This window comes from Argopecten irradians, chromosome 11, assembly GCF_041381155.1.
Source record: "Argopecten irradians isolate NY chromosome 11, Ai_NY, whole genome shotgun sequence".
In the NCBI taxonomy this organism is placed as follows: domain Eukaryota; kingdom Metazoa; phylum Mollusca; class Bivalvia; order Pectinida; family Pectinidae; genus Argopecten; species Argopecten irradians.
Window position 1 is genome coordinate 39,212,923 of NC_091144.1, and position 18,017 is coordinate 39,230,939.

At 37.2% G+C, this 18,017-nt stretch overlaps 1 protein-coding gene across 1 annotated transcript in view; it reads left to right on the forward strand.

Moving 5' to 3' along the window:
- Positions 1-13,136: 13,136 nt before the first annotated feature.
- The window catches only part of LOC138335527 (uncharacterized), a 54,043-nt gene continuing 49,162 nt past the window's right edge, over positions 13,137-18,017 (forward strand). Inside the window, exon 1 of the mRNA XM_069284660.1 lies at positions 13,137-14,238. Within this exon, the coding sequence (XP_069140761.1) occupies positions 13,350-14,238 (889 nt within the window). The 5' untranslated portion in view covers positions 13,137-13,349. The remainder of the gene's footprint in view (positions 14,239-18,017) is intronic.

An 18,017-nucleotide genomic window follows, 5' to 3' on the forward strand; every position in this document is an offset into this window, starting at 1 on the left:
TAGAACAAATACGATTTAAGCCATTTTATATGATATATGCGACCTTAGCGAATGTTAGTCGTCAACACAATTATTATGTATTAATATTGATGTGGCAGACTTCTCACTATGAAGGCACTTAGGGTCGAAAACCTTTTAAATGTATTTTTTTCTCGTGGTTATCACCCTAAGAATTTTAACTCTTGGGCCCTGTTCTTCAAACAGTGGATAACATAATCACAGTTAAACGTCAATATTCAAATCAACATAAAATAATTTCTTTCATAGTTAACGTGGCAAAATGTCTTTTTGTTTTGAAGTATTCCATTATTTACCTCCTTGCCAACTTCAGAGAAGATGTAATCACAGGTTTTGCAGGAAATCAGCAAATGAAATTTTCACTAATCCAGTGATTAATCTAATCACATTTTGAACAACTGGGCCCTAGTTATCATTTCTTGGATGTAGTTAAGGATGTACTCCTCTAAGATGTCAAAATTTTCTTGTATTAAACTTTTTTCTCATATACATTTTTGGAAATAGGAGTTTTTGAGCTATTGTCACTCAAAGATACCTAGTTGACGAGAAATAAAGCCATAATTTCTTAATGAAGTGTTTGATATGTATGGGTGTTTGTAGAATTTTATTTTCCGATAAAGTAGTAACATTCTTTAAAAATATATCAGTTAAATGATATTAACCAAGACTCATATTCAGGACAATAAAGTTGATATATTGAAACCTATGGATATAAGTGTTGTTTGTACAGAGACACTTATATAATTTTGCTACTGACTCCATGGGCTTTTCCATGTCTAAGTGCTCCATGCTTGGCTAACGTCACGCTACACAAAACTAAACATATCCAAATTGGAACACTTTTAAGATATTTGATACATATTTGTTATTATCCAATACAAACTAACAATAGCTGCTCTGAACAAATAAAATTGCTGAATAGTAACTGTGGGGATTTTAACATGCCTTTTTCATCCAAAACTCAAGGCATCTATTTGTAAAATATTAGGAAAAGTCGTGATCCAAAACCTAAGCAAAATTTGAACAAATATCTTCATAACGCACTCCAATATAAGTAGCTTCACGTTAGGCGTCTCAAAGGATAAACCAGAAAAAAAAACCCAATATAAGTTTCATATTCATAAAAGTACATTGTATATCGTAAGAACATTTTTTTTTTTTTTTTTTTTTTTGAAATAATAAATTTTTCTTTGTTCATACCAAATCTGGCTTTCTGATTGGCCAATATTTTTTTTGCATACCACTATGATTCGGAAAAAAGAATTGTTTTGATTTTATGGGGTTCATTTTATTATTTTTTTGATTTTATGGGGTTATGAAAAAAAAATTGTTTGCAAACTTTTGTTAGAATCCGCTACGCGGATTCACACAGTTTGCAAACAAATTTGTTTTTCATACCCCGATAAAATTGAAAAATAGTGACATCAATGCTTAATTGGATTTTACGGAAGCCTGTTAGGGTCACATTGAAAAAAAATGTTATGTCGTAATAACGACTTAGTATGTCGTAATAACGACTTACCTATGTCGTTATAACGACTTAGTATGTCGTAATAACGACTTAGTATGTCGTAATAACGACTTACCTATGTCGTTATAACGACTTAGTATCTCGTAATAACGACTTACCTATGTCGTTATAAACGACTTAGTATCTCGTAATAACGACTTACCTATGTCGTAATAACGACTTAGTATCTCGTAATAACGACTTACCTATCTCGTTATAACGACTTAAGTATCTCGTAATAACAACTTACCTATGTTGTAATATCGACTTAGTATCTCGTAATAACGACTTTACCTATGTCGTTATAACGACTTAGTAACTCGTAATAACGACTTAGTTATGTCGTTATAACGACTTAGTATCTCGTACTAACGACTTACCTATGTCGTATAACGACTTAAGTATCTCGTAATAACGACTTACCTATGTCGTTATAACGACTTAGTATCTCGTAATAACGACTTACCTATGTCGTAATAACGACTTACCTATGTCGTAATAACGAGTTAGTTATGTCGTTATAACTTCTTTGATGATGAGTCGTTATGCTCTTCTTCTTGTCTCTAGTGGTCTAAGATCTACATTTCTCTCCGATCTATCACATATCCCATCTTTGAATTTTAAACTCGCATATCAATGCTGTCGTATTACTGCTTATACATTGACATCATCAGCCGGGTTCATTAGTCAGTAGACGTTTCAACAATGGTCCCTGAACGTCCTCGTGATGGTGGGGCGACAGTGGTGGTCAACTCACCATCTTACGATTTGATTTAAACTCATGTCGACATTCGCACAAATGTCCCGAAAATAGTCGATTAAGCGAAAAATCATTTATCCCGAAATACATATGCATTTGAATTGGAATTGTATTGACAAATGTGAACAAATATTAGTTCTCTAATCTATTTACTTTATCGACTTTTTGAGAGTCGTAGTTATATTATGTCAAAATGATTCTATCCTATCTTTTCAAACATCTTCCAAAAATAACAAAAATAGATTCACTAACTTTAAGCTTTACAAAAATTTTGTGAGAGGCTATATTTATATTAATTACAAAGATGTGTGAAGATTATTGATGAAAACCAATTTTATATCGAAATCAACAAAAGTGGTCAGGTTATGTTTAGTTAGACGATTAGAGTGCCTGGCGTTAACGGTTTACAATCAGGCTGTATTAAGTAAGCCATTTTAGTTGCAGGGCAGTGACGGTCCACTCTGAATTGACCAGGCTGTATTTAGGGTGACATTAGCAACGCCGGGCAGTGACGTTCGGTCCAGTCGGTATTTAGTATTTAAACCGGAAACGGAAATGAAGAAAAGTGCATGTTTGTAACTTCATTATATTATTAATGTCATACCAGTGAAGAAATGTGGTGGAGTTGTACAGTTTCAAAATCCCTGTCCAGGAAGAAATTGTCACAGGTATTTTGTTTTCAAATTCTAATAAACTCTATCACGCATCATAGTATATTTGGCACTAAGCATGTGCATGTCATCTGACCCGAAGGGTCATGACCTAATCATCATGTTTCGTCCGTCGTCGTCCGCCGTCCGCCGTCCGCCGTGACCGCCGTGCGTTAACTTTTCACATTTTCAACTTCTTCTCAAGTTCTACCAGTGCCATTTAGCTGAAACTTACATGAAATGATCCTGACATGGTCCCGACAAAGTGTTGTTATTTTTCGGGTCGATCCGAAATCCAAGATGGCCGCCACAGCCGCCATCTTAATAAAAACACATTTTGAACTTCTTCTTAAGTTCTACCGGTGCGATTTTTTTTGGCTGAAACTTGCATGAAATGATCCTGACATGGTCCCGACAAAGTGTTGTTATTTTTTGGGTCGATCCGAAATCCAAGATGGCCGTCACAGCCGCCATCTTGAAAACACATTTTGAACTTCTTCTCAAGTTCTACCGGTGCGATTTGGCTGAAACTTGCATGAAATGATCCTGACATGGTCCCGACAAAGTGTTGTTATTTTTTCGGGCCGATCCGAAATCCAAGATGGCCGCCACAGCCGCCATCTTGAAAACACATTTTGAACTTCTTCTCAAGTTCTACCAGTGCGATTTGGCTGAAACTTGCATGAAATGATCCTGACATGGTCCCGACAAAGTGTTGTTATTTTTCAGGTCGATTCGAAATCCAAGATGGCCGCCACAGCCGCCATCTTGAAAACACATTTTGAACTTCTTCTCAAGTTCTACCGGTGCGATTTGGCTGAAACTTGCATGAAATGATCCTGACATGGTCCCGACAAAGTGTTGTTATTTTTCGGGTCGATCCGAAATCCAAGATGGCCGCCACAGCCGCCATCTTGAAAACACATTTTGAACTTCTTCTTAAGCTCTACCAGTGCGATTTGGCTGAAACTTGCATGAAATGATCCTGACATGGTCCCGACAAAGTGTTGTTATTTTTTGGGTCGATCCGAAATCCAAGATGGCCGTCACAGCCGCCATCTTGAAAACACATTTTGAACTTCTTCTCAAGTTCTAACCGGTGCGATTTGGCTGAAACTTGCATGAAATGATCCTGACATGGTCCCGACAAAGTGTTGTTATTTTTCGGGTCGATCCGAAATGCAAGATGGCCGCCACAGCCGCTATCTTGAAAACACATTTTGAACTTCTTCTCAAGTTCTACCGGTGCGATTTGGCTGAAACTTGCATGAAATGATCCTGACATGGTCCCGACAAAGTGTTGCTATTTTTTGGGTCGATCCGAAATCCAAGATGGCTGCCACAGCCGCCATCTTGAAAACACATTTTGAACTTCTTCTCAAGTTCTACCGGTGCGATTTGGCTGAAACTTGCATGAAATGATCCTGACATGGTCCCGACAAAGTGTTGTTATTTTTCGGGTCGATCCGAAATCCAAGATGGCCGCCACAGCCGCTATCTTGAAAACACATTTTGAACTTCTTCTCAAGTTCTACCGGTGCGATTTGGCTGAAACTTGCATGAAATAATCCTGACATGGTCCCGACAAAGTTTTATTTTTTAGGTCGATCCGAAATCCAAGATGGCCGCTGCAGCCGCCATCTTGAAAACACATTTTGAACTTCTCAAGTTCTACTGATGCGATTTGGCTGAAACTTGCATGAAATGATCCCGACATGTTCGCGACAAAGTGTTGTTATTTTTTGGGTCAATCCAAAATCGAAGATGGCTACAATGACACTATATCTAATTAATTTCCTATATGTTAAGGCCCTTGGGCCTCTTGTTTGAAATAAAATTTGTTGAAAGAAATTGAAAATGATCCTGACATCCTGACAAAGTGACACATATATAATAATTTAACTATTGCCAAGGTAGTCAGATGACGTTAAGGCCCTTTGGGCCTCTTGTTTTTTATTAATCTTTTTATTGCAATTAAGCATGGACCGGATATACACTTACGATGGCCTGTTTATTTTAACCTCGCATATCAATGCTGTCGGATTACTGCTTAAACATTAACATCATCAGCCGGGTTCATCAGTCAGTAGACACTTCACCAATGGTCCCTGAACGTCCTCGTGATGGTGGGGCGACAGTGGTTGTCAACTCACCATCTTACGATTTGATTTAAACTCATGTCGACATTCGCACAAATGTCCTGAAAATAGTAGACAATCGAAAAACATTATCCGAAATACATATTCATTTGAATTGGAGTTGTATTGACAAATGTGAACAAATATTAGTTCTCTAATCTATTTACTTAATCGACTTTTTGAGAGTCGTAGTTATATTATGTCAGAATGATTCAATCCGATCTTTTTAAACATCTTCCAAAAATAGCAAAAATAGATCATTATGTTCTTTATTTTAATTGATGCCATGGCTCTATCAACTCGTATATGAATTAGGAACTGTCTGAATGCTACTAGGACGACAATTTACATGTGATCAAACAAAACAAAACAAAGTTGATGAATGAAGCATAAAAGGGAGACAACTTGAAAATAAGGTATGTATTCGTACTGTTGAGTTCAACAGGTTGGTGAATCAAGCTATTCAAATCACAATCAACAATCACAATCTTTCAAGCGTGAAGTTAATGACAAGCACAAGTTATATCTTCTGTACTCAAATGATCTAAATAGAAAGCCTACGTTTGCTTGAAATCAATTTGAACTAAATTCTGCATTATCTTATATTCAGTGTTGATGATGGTTAGAGAAATTCGACAGGGATTTCTCTGATTCTGGCAAGTTTAGCTAACACTAGACATGAAGTAGGTACGGCTGCCGATCTCTAAAAATACAATAGTGAAATCGTTCAGTTTTTATGGTGTAGATTTTTTTTTTTTAATCTTTAATTTTCAGTTTTTAATTTTTTCAGTTGTCAGTTTAGATTTATATATTTTTTAATGTCAAATCATGTTTATAAAGTCTTTCATTGATCCTCTTTGGAGAGTTGAAAACAAAATTTCCCAGACAAATATACAATTACTTTTAAGTGCATCGTACATAATATTGTACATAATTGATTTTTTTCAACTAATGTAAACTAATGTATTCCCTTCATGGGTCCACTGTCCGCAGGAAAACATTACAAAAAGGAAGGCTCCTTAACTTAAGATCCCCTTAACTTTCCTATGGACAAAGGGGAATTCCTTCCTTTCCTATGGACAAAGGGGATTCCTTCCTTTCCTATGGACAAAGGGGATTCCTTCCTTTCCTATGGACAAAGGGGATTCCTTCCTTTCCTATGGACAAAGGGGAATTCCTTCCTTTCCTATGGACAAAGGGGGATTCCTTCCTTTCCTATGGACAAAGGGGGATTCCTTCCTTTCCTATGGACAAAGGGGGATTCCTTCCTTTCCTATGGACAAAGGGGATTCCTTCCTTTCATATGGACAAAGGGGAATTCCTTCGTTTCCTATGGATAAAGGGGAATTCCTTTCTTTCCTATGGAAAAATGGGAATTCCTTCCTTTCCAATGGAAAAAGGGGAATTCCTTTCCTAAGGACAAAGGGAATTCCTTAAAACGTTCCTATAACAGGGCCCTGTTCACATAAGTATGGGGAATATTGCATTTATCTATAAACCGACCGAAATTGTGAACTAAATGTGTTACAAGGGAGGTAAGTCGTACATTCTATATTCGGAACTTGGTTTCTTCTTTTTCAGGACTAGACTACTAGATTTTATTCATTGTTCGGATTGCGTTTTAGAGATGGGATTAATTATTTCACTACAGTGGGTAATATAAGTTCTTGTAAAATTTGATGAAACCAGGGTAAACTTGATAGTTTTCATCTGTCCGTCTGTCGGTCCGTTGTTCGTCGACCGTGCGTCCGTCTCTTTGTCAACAATTCCAATTAAGAAGGTTTTACAAAAGCAATTAGCTTGTTGCCGAATGCCTATCATACGCTGAATGTCCGTGATACCGGTGGGGATGATAGTTCCCTCTTTCGCGGGACATTGTTATAATTGCGAAAATTTGATCCGTAATTATAGAATTTAAAACTGAATATCATTTAAGCCAGATCACGAAAAATTTAAACTGCTCAAATTTAATTTTCTCGGTTTCAGACCAAATTGCGAAAAATGACAGGAAAAACGGCTATTGTATTTAGTTATTTTCAATGGAGAAAATAGCATTTTCTTCAAATTTCTAGTATACTTATAAACTGTGAATTAATGCTAAATTTGCATCCTTGGGATAAGGGAAAATAATTATGTATAGACCATGCATGGGTTGCGGCCCACCACTAAGCTAAGAGAGCTTGTATTAGACGTTTGTTTGTTTGTTTGTTTGATTAATTAACGTCCTATTAACAGCTATGGTCATGTAAGGACGGCCTCCCATATATGCGGTGTGTTGCATGTATGTTATGCGAGGTGTGTGTTTTGGGAGACTGTATTAAACGTAACGTTTAGTATCGTAGTGGAGCGGAATTACAAGTCTAATTTTAAGTAGATTGGTAAGTTTTACATATTTTCCAGACTTCTTCTGCTGTATGGATGAAATGATTGGTTAATATGTTATCTGCAGCATCTTTGAGTTAAATTAGTGAGAAAAGAACGGTTCATGAAAGACAAACCGTAGTCTAGGCCCCCAGGGACTAGCTGTATGGGGTTTCAATAAGGGAAACAGTATAAAAAATCTTCAAAATTCTACTATCATAAGGTTTGCAGCATTGTTGAGTAAAATGTGAGATATTCTTATAAAGCTCGAGTTTGTACCCCTAAGCGATCGAGGGCTTGAGTAAAAAGGCAGATTAACATCCATAGTAATAAAGACATGAGAACTTTACCTGTACTTTACAAACTAGTTTAGGCATACAGGCCCTTTGGGACTATTGTTATGATTATATCTAATGGGGATGTTACATTAATTGCAGTTTCACTGTCTCACATGTAGATATAGAGTATATAATCAAAGGTAAAAAGGTGACATTATTAAGCGAATCATCTCCAGAACCTCGTTAATGTAAAGGACGCACTTCACTTAATACACACAAATGTCTGACATCATTCACACAAACAGTCATCAAAGGAAGCGCTGCGTAAACACTCGAGAAAAGAGGTACGTTGCAAATGTATACGTCTAGAAATGTGACAGTATACTAACTAAAAGAGAGCCGAGTTCATCGAGTGACTGTTTTCCAGACACAATCATCACCATCCTCGATATTCCAGGGGTTATTATCACTAGTCATCATATTCATATATGTCATAACAAAACTGAGGCAGTTCAGGAGAAAAAACTGACCAATCAAATTCCTAAAGAGACTTTATTTGAAAATAAAACTAGTTTAAAATAATTAGTATTTTACTGGGAATGGTATACTGCAAACTAACGAATTTTCGAGTGCAATTATATTTCGCGTTTTTCACTGTCTATCAAATATTCCTGAACATAAATCTCCACGAAAAAGTGTTAATTTCAAGAACATATAAGGTGTTTTATTTTCACTGAAAATCACGAAACTAAATCAATGTGGGAAAAAGTCGTTTGTCACAAATAAAATCCGGAAAATACGATAAAAAATACGTTTGATTGTTATGTCTGGATTAACTTGCCTTAGAGCCAAGATGTATTTAACTAAACGTTGTAACATCCCAATGTTGTAAGTGATTAAATCTGTCGTGTTATTTGACACGTCAGATTCCCAATTGTCGGTCGTTTGACCCCCGTGACCTTTAACGAGCGTATGTCACTTTTTTAGGGAGACAAGCGACTACGGAACTCCATAAGTGACACACTACATCTTTTTTTCTATGACGTATTTATGTAAGTACTACATGTACTATGATGCCGGTTAAAAAATTCTGCGTTAGAAATATAAACAATATACTGATAGTAGCATCCTCGATGTTCCAGGGTATACTATCGCTCTCGTGACATATCGACAGTGATAGTAACCCCTGGAATATAACAAAATTAACAATGGGAAAGTGGAAAAATTCTAGGTCACATTGTCCTTATTCCATGGACTAAACGGGCACAAATAACAACTGTGTTTTGTCCTTCTAGGACTCGTCAGTGATGTGAGAGAAACCATACAGCTGTTTTGTCCATCTTGGACTTGTCAATGATGTTAGGGACACCATACAGCTGTTTTGTCCATCTTGGACTTGTCAATGATGTTAGGGACAACATAGTGCTGTTTTGTCCATCTTGGACTTGTCAATGATGTTAGGGACAACATAGTGCTGTTTTGTCCATCTTGGACTTGTCAATGATGTTAGGGACAACATAGTGCTGTTTTGTCCATCTTGGACTTGTCAATGATGTTAGGGACAACAAAGTGCTGTTTTGTCCATCTTAGACTTGTCAATGATGTTAGGGACAACATAGTGCTGTTTTGTCCATCTTGGACTTGTCAATGATGTTAGGGACAACAAAGTGCTGTTTTGTCCATCTTAGACTTGTCAGTGATGTTAGGGACACCATACAGCTGATTTGTCCATCTTGGACTTGTCAATGATGTTAGGGACAACATAGTGCTGTTTTGTCCATCTTGGACTTGTCAATGATGTTAGGGACAACATAGTGCTGTTTTGTCCATCTTGGACTTGTCAATGATGTTAGGGACAACAAAGTGCTGTTTTGTCCATCTTAGACTTGTCAATGATGTTAGGGACAACATAGTGCTGTTTTGTCCATCTTGGACTTGTCAATGATGTTAGGGACAACAAAGTGCTGTTTTGTTCATCTTGGACTTGTCAATGATGTTAGGGACACCATACAGCTTGATTTGTCCATCTTGGACTTGTCAATGATGTTAGGGACAACATAGTGCTGTTTTGTCCATCTTGGACTTGTCAATGATGTTAGGGACAACATAGTGCTGTTTTGTCCATCTTGGACTTGTCAATGATGTTAGGGACAACAAAGTGCTGTTTTGTTCATCTTGGACTTGTCAATGATGTTAGGGACACCATACAGCTGATTTGTTCATCTTGGACTTGTCAATGATGTTAGGGACACCATACAGCTGATTTGTTCATCTTGGACTTGTCAATGATGTTAGGGACACCATACAGCTGATTTGTCCATCTTGGACTTGTCAATGATGTTAGGGACACCATACAGCTGATTTGTCCATCTTGGACTTGTCAATGATGTTAGGGACACCATACAGCTGATTTGTCCATCTTGGACTTGTCAATGATGTTAGGGACACATACAGCTCATTTGTCCATCTTGGACTCGTCAGTGATGTTAGGGACACCATACAGTTGTTTTGTCGTTTTATGACTCGTCATGATGTTGGTCATCTGTTGTCCTTCTTGTGTCAGTGATGTTAAGGACACCATACAGCTGTTTTATCCTTCTGTGACTCGTCACTGATGTTACGGACATCATACAGCTGTTTCGTCCTGCAAGGACTTGTCAGTCATGTTAGGGACACAATACAATTGTTTGTCCTTCTGGGACTCGTCAGTGATGTTAGGAACACCGCTGTTTCGTCCTTCAAGGTCTCGTTTCGTCCTTCATGGACTCGTCAGTCATGTTAGAAATTAAGGTGTTAGCGATCTGATTATATTAAAATAATACGAATTTAGAACCATATTATGAAAATACATTCATTAAAATTAATGTCAAAAATAAAAAAAAAATAAAAATAATAACCTCGGCAGTGAGTTTTAGAATAAGCATGAGCATATTTTCTAAACATGGCATTTTCCGATTAACCACAAAATGGCAAGAAGGTTACAATTACCTGTAATATCACTCATTTGGTATGCCGAATGGCGCACGGAATGATTTTAATTAATTGTTTATCGAATTCATTAAATACTCTAGGTCGTATGACTCATTAAATATGATTTTAATTTTATTCATTAAAATTTAACCCAAAGACATATCGTATATCTTTATTCCTTTCCAATAGAAACTTCACAACAACAAAAACCCTCGTTTGTCTATTTAGTTTATCCCGGTCTGACAGACGTTCATGACGTTTATACACCTATAAACGCGATATGTGTGTGTAAATAATGAATACATTAATTCATCCTTGAGACGTCGCGGTGTGCACCACAGGGACCCGGCACGAATTTCCACCCAACGGAATATATATATATATGTATTATATATGTAGTATGATATATATTACCTCAGAAACACAAGTCACTTGTGCCTTATCCGGGCTTCAACTCACAATCTACGGCTAGGCAACCATACCTGCAACATTTACCACTGTGCCACATCCTTGTATAATACACACACATATATATACCGTGAGTTTCAAATTCGTGTCAGGTCCCTGTGTTATGTACTATATGCACCTCAGTAGTCTATCTATGCTCTGTCATTTACATGTAGGTTTTTTGTAGGATATACACCTCGAGTTTCACTTCACACCTGTCACGCAAGACAGTGTATACAGTATGTGTATACATCCAGCGGTATTGTATCTATTTAGAAGCTGATATTCAAGTCCGTACAACAGAAATTTAAGCCCGCCGTAGATTTTACAGGTATGGTTAAATTACCTGTCAACAAATCATGGAAACTTATTAAACGTAAGGGAATAAGTTACGTCCTCGATAGGTGCATCCATTCAGCAAGACCCATTATAATAACTACTAACTGACTGTATACTTACTTTTACATACATGTAGGTATTCGCGACGCGATAACCTTCATACGCTTGAAACTTCGTTAGCTGTCGGTATCTAGAACAGAATCCTCAGAAGATTTAATTGGATATACTTAAGTTGAATCTTTTTCTCTCTAAACATCCCTAGCCCGCTCTAAAAACACTTGAGCACCTACTTGAAATATAATTACAAAACTGATCGATATGATGTTATCCACCAGGCAAATGGTGCTAAATCATGACGGGCGGAGGTGAATTTCGTACCTGTTGTTTTCTCAAAGTTTCGAAGTTTTAGTCCGTTTGCAAGTGATACAGTTGGTTTTTCTGTGATCGTGTCAGGGACGATTATATCTTTATTTTTTAATTTGTAGATATGTTATATACAGTTGACCTCACAAACTCGAAATTACATAGGTTAAAAAAACTGTTTAATTCGAAGTATTTCGATGGAATTTAAGTAAACAAATCTCTTGGATAACTCGAAACTTTGTCTTCGACTTAACGAGGATTGACTTTATAAAATTAATGGTTTCTGAAATCGTTATATTTTCAAGTATTTCGGTATTCAAGTAAACCAAACTCGAATACTCGGATAACTCGAAACTTTGTCTTCGACTTAACGAGGATTGACTTTATAAAATTAATGGTTTCTGAAATCGTTATATTTTCAAGTATTTCGGTATTCAAGTAAACCAAACTCGAATACTCGGATAACTCTAAACTTTGTTACTTTAAGTTCGAGTTAATATGGTTTGACTGTATATGATTAAGTGGTTTCTGAGATTTTGGTATTTTGAAGATCTTGATATTTTTATAGGATCGTGAATCCAAAATATCTTTTCATTCCTACGATCATGCGATTTCTTATATTCATGTAATTTCCATGAACGATGATCTGGTAATTTGTGTGGTCTTTTGATTTGTAAAATTGAATGTTTTCCAAGATAAAAGCGATCGATATGATCGAGTAATTCGTAATATCGAGTGATTCCAAAGATTATCTATAATTCGAGATCGAGAAATCAGCATTGCGACTGATTGTTTGGTTCATAGAGTCTTACAATTCCTAAGATCTATTTGTTTATAAAATTTACTCTCACTAATGATGATTTTGTGTTTTCTAAGATCGATGGGTCTATACAATCATGTATATGTAAGATCTTGCGTTTCTTAATTTTAATACATAGAGAATAAAATGCATAATGCGTAAGACCAAATCATATACAATATATCTAAAATCAAGTCCTCAAGAGCATGTATCCATTCTAAAACCACATGTCAGATTACAAAAAAAATGTGTGATACGTACGATATTGTGCTCCCTAAGATGAGTTGACGCTTAGCCTCCTAATTGATATCGCGCTATCTCTATGTCATTTAGGCCCTAACATGCTGCAATCAGTTTGATTATATTATTGTTACTATAATATATAGGGTTCGTCTCGATCCTTATTTACTAGGTTATATATTCCGAACCTTTGATGTATACATATCTATTCATATGTGACAATACAGACCGGTTTTCCAGTCTATTGCTACTTTCAGTATTAAAGCGTGCCGAGCTATTAAAGCGTTGATTTGTCGTGGTATACGCGGCCCCGATAAATTTAGGCCGAGAACAGTGATGATGACTTACACATTACTCCACGCTACCTTCCTTCACAACATTGCCAACAGTTGCACAGCGGATAGTTTTTCACAGGCTCCGGAAAATGTGTGCAGAAAGTTTTACCGGAATTAATTGGTTCTTTTGGAAGAGTGAATATGTTTTTACAGTCTGTGTATAAAAGTTTTGTATGGTTTTCATGTCTAGTGCTTGTATTTTTGGTTCAAACATTAGCTAACCAATGCGTTCTACAGAACGGACAATGCACGTACAATATACTTTTGTCACAGCAGACAGGAGAGTGCTCATCAAGGGGAGATAACTTTAGTGAACAACAGAATGACAATTCAAACCGACACGTGCGTATCCTAGAAACGGATCTCGACGTCGTAAAGACAAACCACGAAAACAGAATCTTAGAGTTAGAGGCATCTGTTCAGAAACTCCTCAGGGATGCAGTACATGATGGGCCACGAAATCCCGGGGGAGAGGTTGGAACTTACAGTAACAACGCCATGGGACCCGGGCCAATCCAACAAGCCCCGAATCGGACTGAAAACACGCTACTCTCCCGACTTAGTCGGGAGTTCTCCGCACTTCGTGAGGAATTGAGGGAGAAAACATTTGCTCTCCTTGAAAAGGAGACTAAATACAATGAGACAATTGAAGCCCTGAGGGAGGCACAAGAAGATCTTGTGGATACGGGTGAGGAATTAATCCTGGCCGAGCACAAAGCAGCCACATTACAAAGAGAAAGATATATTCTTAAAAATCAGCTTAAGGATAAAACAGATAGACTTGATGTGGCCACTGAAAAACTTAATATTTCCGAAACCAAACTTCGAGATTTAGAGATTCAACTCTATACTCTTGTTCGATCTGAGGCTAATCTCAAAGAAGAAATTGGATATTATATTTATAAGTTAAACAAGACGGAAAAAGCGTTAAAGGTTCTGCAGAGAAATCATACGGATTTAAAACATCGCCATGCGAGGACGAAACAGACGCTGAGAAAAACGGAGGATGAGCTAATGGAGTGTTATGCAGGTAAGAATGCTTCTTATCCTAAATAAAAATGTGTTTTAGGCGATACCAGCAACAGCAAAATCGTTCCTGGAAGTGTTAGAAATCACATTCACAGTACCCGCAATTTGTAATAATAAAATAGGTCATACTATACAGCATACACTCCTTAATTAAGGATTAAGTTGAATATCTTTTTTTAATAATATGTTACTCTTATACGGTATGGCTAACATAATTATCCCCACCAATGAAAATGCTTGTTACAAATAGAACAAGATTGAATTATTACGACATGTAATTTTGTTCAATGCGACCTTACCAGGCTTTCATAAAAGCCTAGTAATGTATCTGTCGATGAAAAGGATAATTACAAATATGAGAAATGCAAAACGTCTCTTTTCGTCAATAAGCGATAGTTCGTATCTCTATTCCTGTACGTGTATTACTATATAGACATTACATGTATATATTGTACATGGACATGAATGGGCATGGATCGTATGGAAATCAAATTGCGGAGAAAAAAAAGAAATTCGTATAACTCAAATACATGTGATATAAGCCAATCTGATGCATATACCCAGGTAATTACACTGCGTTTGTATGTATCGGGTTTTTACTAGACGAACTACTGTATGTATAAAGAAATCCATTACATATTTCAAATGTTTGATCTTTTTGTAAATACCCCTGTCACAGTATGGTTTACAGTTTAAGTGTTATAGAATTGAAATCTGCAAACGAAGTTATAGGCCGATTTTCTACCACAGATATTTACCAGACAAGCTTTTCTTTCACGAAAACATTATCTGTCGTCTGGTTAGGCATAAGTATACAAAATAAAATGTCTTCAGTTTACCTTACCATGACATGACTATTTATAACCTGATCACTTCCCCATGCGATGCATATCCCTCGACCCCTACCCCTATCCATTCCATCCAACCCCTACCTCCTCCCCCCCCCCCCACACACACACACACCGAACCAACCCACATCCCCACCTGATGCTTATCCGGACCCCACATCCCCATCCCCAATCCCTCCTCGACCCCATCCTTCATCTCGCTCCCATCTTTCAATTCCATACGCTACCAACACCCATTCCCACCTGATCCATTCCTAATTCCTTCCCGACCCCATCCCTTATCCCAATCCAATCCCTACCAAACACTATCCCCACCTGATCCCCATCCCACATCCCTTTTCCACCTTTATCCTTTATCCCACCCCTATCCCCAATCCCAACTCTCCACCAAACCCCCATCCCTACCTGATATTTATCCCCTATTCCCACTCATCCCTGTGTCCTCTTACCTTCATCCCCATTCCCTCATGTAGCCCATCTCTAGCTGCAAATATTAATGCAGCTCTAAAGACTTTTCAACCAATATCGCATGTACAGTAAGGCTGAAAGGTACTGAGGCCGTGTACACTTTATTCGTTATACCCAATGTCTGCAATGCTATTAAGATAGTATACCACAATATTGTACGATATCGTTGGTTTGATGCTATAAAGTATAATATGAAATGACTTCCTTGATATACACACATAATTTTCCATCCTGATATGTGTGCATAGCTGTCAATGTTGGGACAATGTTATTTGTCCATCGGTTTTGATGGGACAACTTTTAAGACCTCTACATCATAACACGTTAAAGAATTTGGCACATTAATGCCTTGTCTGGTACACAAAAATTTCACGTAGGATATAAAGTTACTTTTCATGAAGTTTAAACTTATTACATAAATGTCGACCATTAATGTACGTATACATCGCAGACGGTTAAAAACCGACCATGGAAATTATTAGCATGTCTCCTGCTTATATGATAAAATATTTGCTTACGAAGCGAATCTATTGTTATCATTGAAAGTACACCGGAACTGCACCTAAAAGGTTTCATCTTACATTCATATATTAATATATTAAACACAGGGACCGAGTATTCATTGTCATTTTATAAACACCTTTCTCTGAAAGGAACGTTTTCAGACAATTTTATTAATGTAATTCAATATAATAACTAGCGGGCTTCTCGCGTCTTCAGCTTTGGATGAACGGCTGCACCGTTTGTGAAAATGAATGACCTTGAATTTCATTCAATGCAATTGGGATTAAAATCAGGCCTATTTCTTCATAATATACATAAACCTTATACACGTAATAACCTAAAGCATGCTGAGATTAAGGGCTAAAAAGTAAAGTCAAAATAACAACAATGACATTTATACAAGGTCACATGGATAATACAAATGCTGAAATGCATCTAGACTTGACTTGCGGGCTTCAACATTCAGGGGTGAACGACTGCCGTGTTTGTTGAAATGAGAGACCATGAGAGACCACGACTCTCATTCACGGTCACCCGGATGAAATACAAATGTAGCCAGTATACGTGAAACATATTGTATGAAACGATAAAAGGTTGTGTGTTCAACCTTAATTCATTGAAAGTTTCTGGACTTGAATTAAATGATTTTGAACAAAGATATCTTCTTGGCAACAAAACACCTTGATAATCGTTCAAGCTATGATGAATAAAAACAGACATAAAGGTATTTTCTGGAGAATAACCTTGCTAAAGATGTCGGATGCCTGTCTTCTAATAGATGTAACTTTAATGCTATAGCTGATTTAAAGGCATTGTCAAGTTCTAACACAGATATACAGACTTGAGCCAAACTACACATCCTCACACCAGTATTTAGAGGTTTGCATCCTTTGATTTCCTTAAACATAACAAGCCAGGAAGGTGAAAAAACGTACGTAAGAAAACAAACTCACAATTCTTCTAAAGAACTCAAACTTTTGAGGCTTTCAGATTGGCAATGGCTATATGCATATTGTTCTCAAAAATATTTATTTATGATGAACATTAATGACAAGAGGTTGCTTTTATAGAATTCACCTCTTTGATGCTAAGAATCATGACTTCCCCTGTCGCACATATCTTCCATTTCTCAGTTCCTAAAATATTTGTTTTTGATCAACTTCAGCAGAATTTGGGCCTCTTTATTAAAAAGTCGTTTGAACTGAGGAAAGCGGGCTTGCTGAATGCATAAGGTGCTCCTGTTTTATTATTAGGGATCCGAAAGGGAATTATACACAAAAGTTGTAAAACTTTATACGGAAATTGGTCGAAAAATTGCATATAAAATGCATTGTGAGTATTGTTTTACACTCATGCTGGCCTAAAGGTAGGGCGTTAGAATTGTACCTGCTACCCTTATTGCATGATCGTAAAAGGCGACTAAATTTAGGATCTTATCTTTTCTCTTCTTCCTAAACCACTTTATCTTTCCTAATGCCTCTATTGGCACCGCCTCACTTTTGGCCTTGAGTTAAGCGTTCGCCCTATGAGGAAGGCTCTGGGTTCTGTCCCCTGGCCGAGACACACCAAAGTCTATAAAAGTGGTAGTTTCTGCTCCTGTTTAGCGCTCAGCATACAGGGAGTGGGACGACTGGTTCGCCCGTTGTCAGTATAATGTTACCGGGTGAGGTGTGTTGCTTGGTGTCTTCGGCGGCATGCTTCAGTGATATAGCACTATAAAAAGGGCAACAGTTCCACTATACAAGAAGACACAACATGATTATACCGCAGTCTCCCAAAACACACCTCGCACATAATACACGCAACACAACACATACATGTTAGGCCGTCCTTACATGACTATAGCTGTTAATAGGACGTTTATTAATCAAGCAAACAAATTTCACTCATGGGCCTCAAATCTACTAACACGTGGACACAAAACAAACAAAAACATAACCGTGGCCTTTTTGATCGTCTA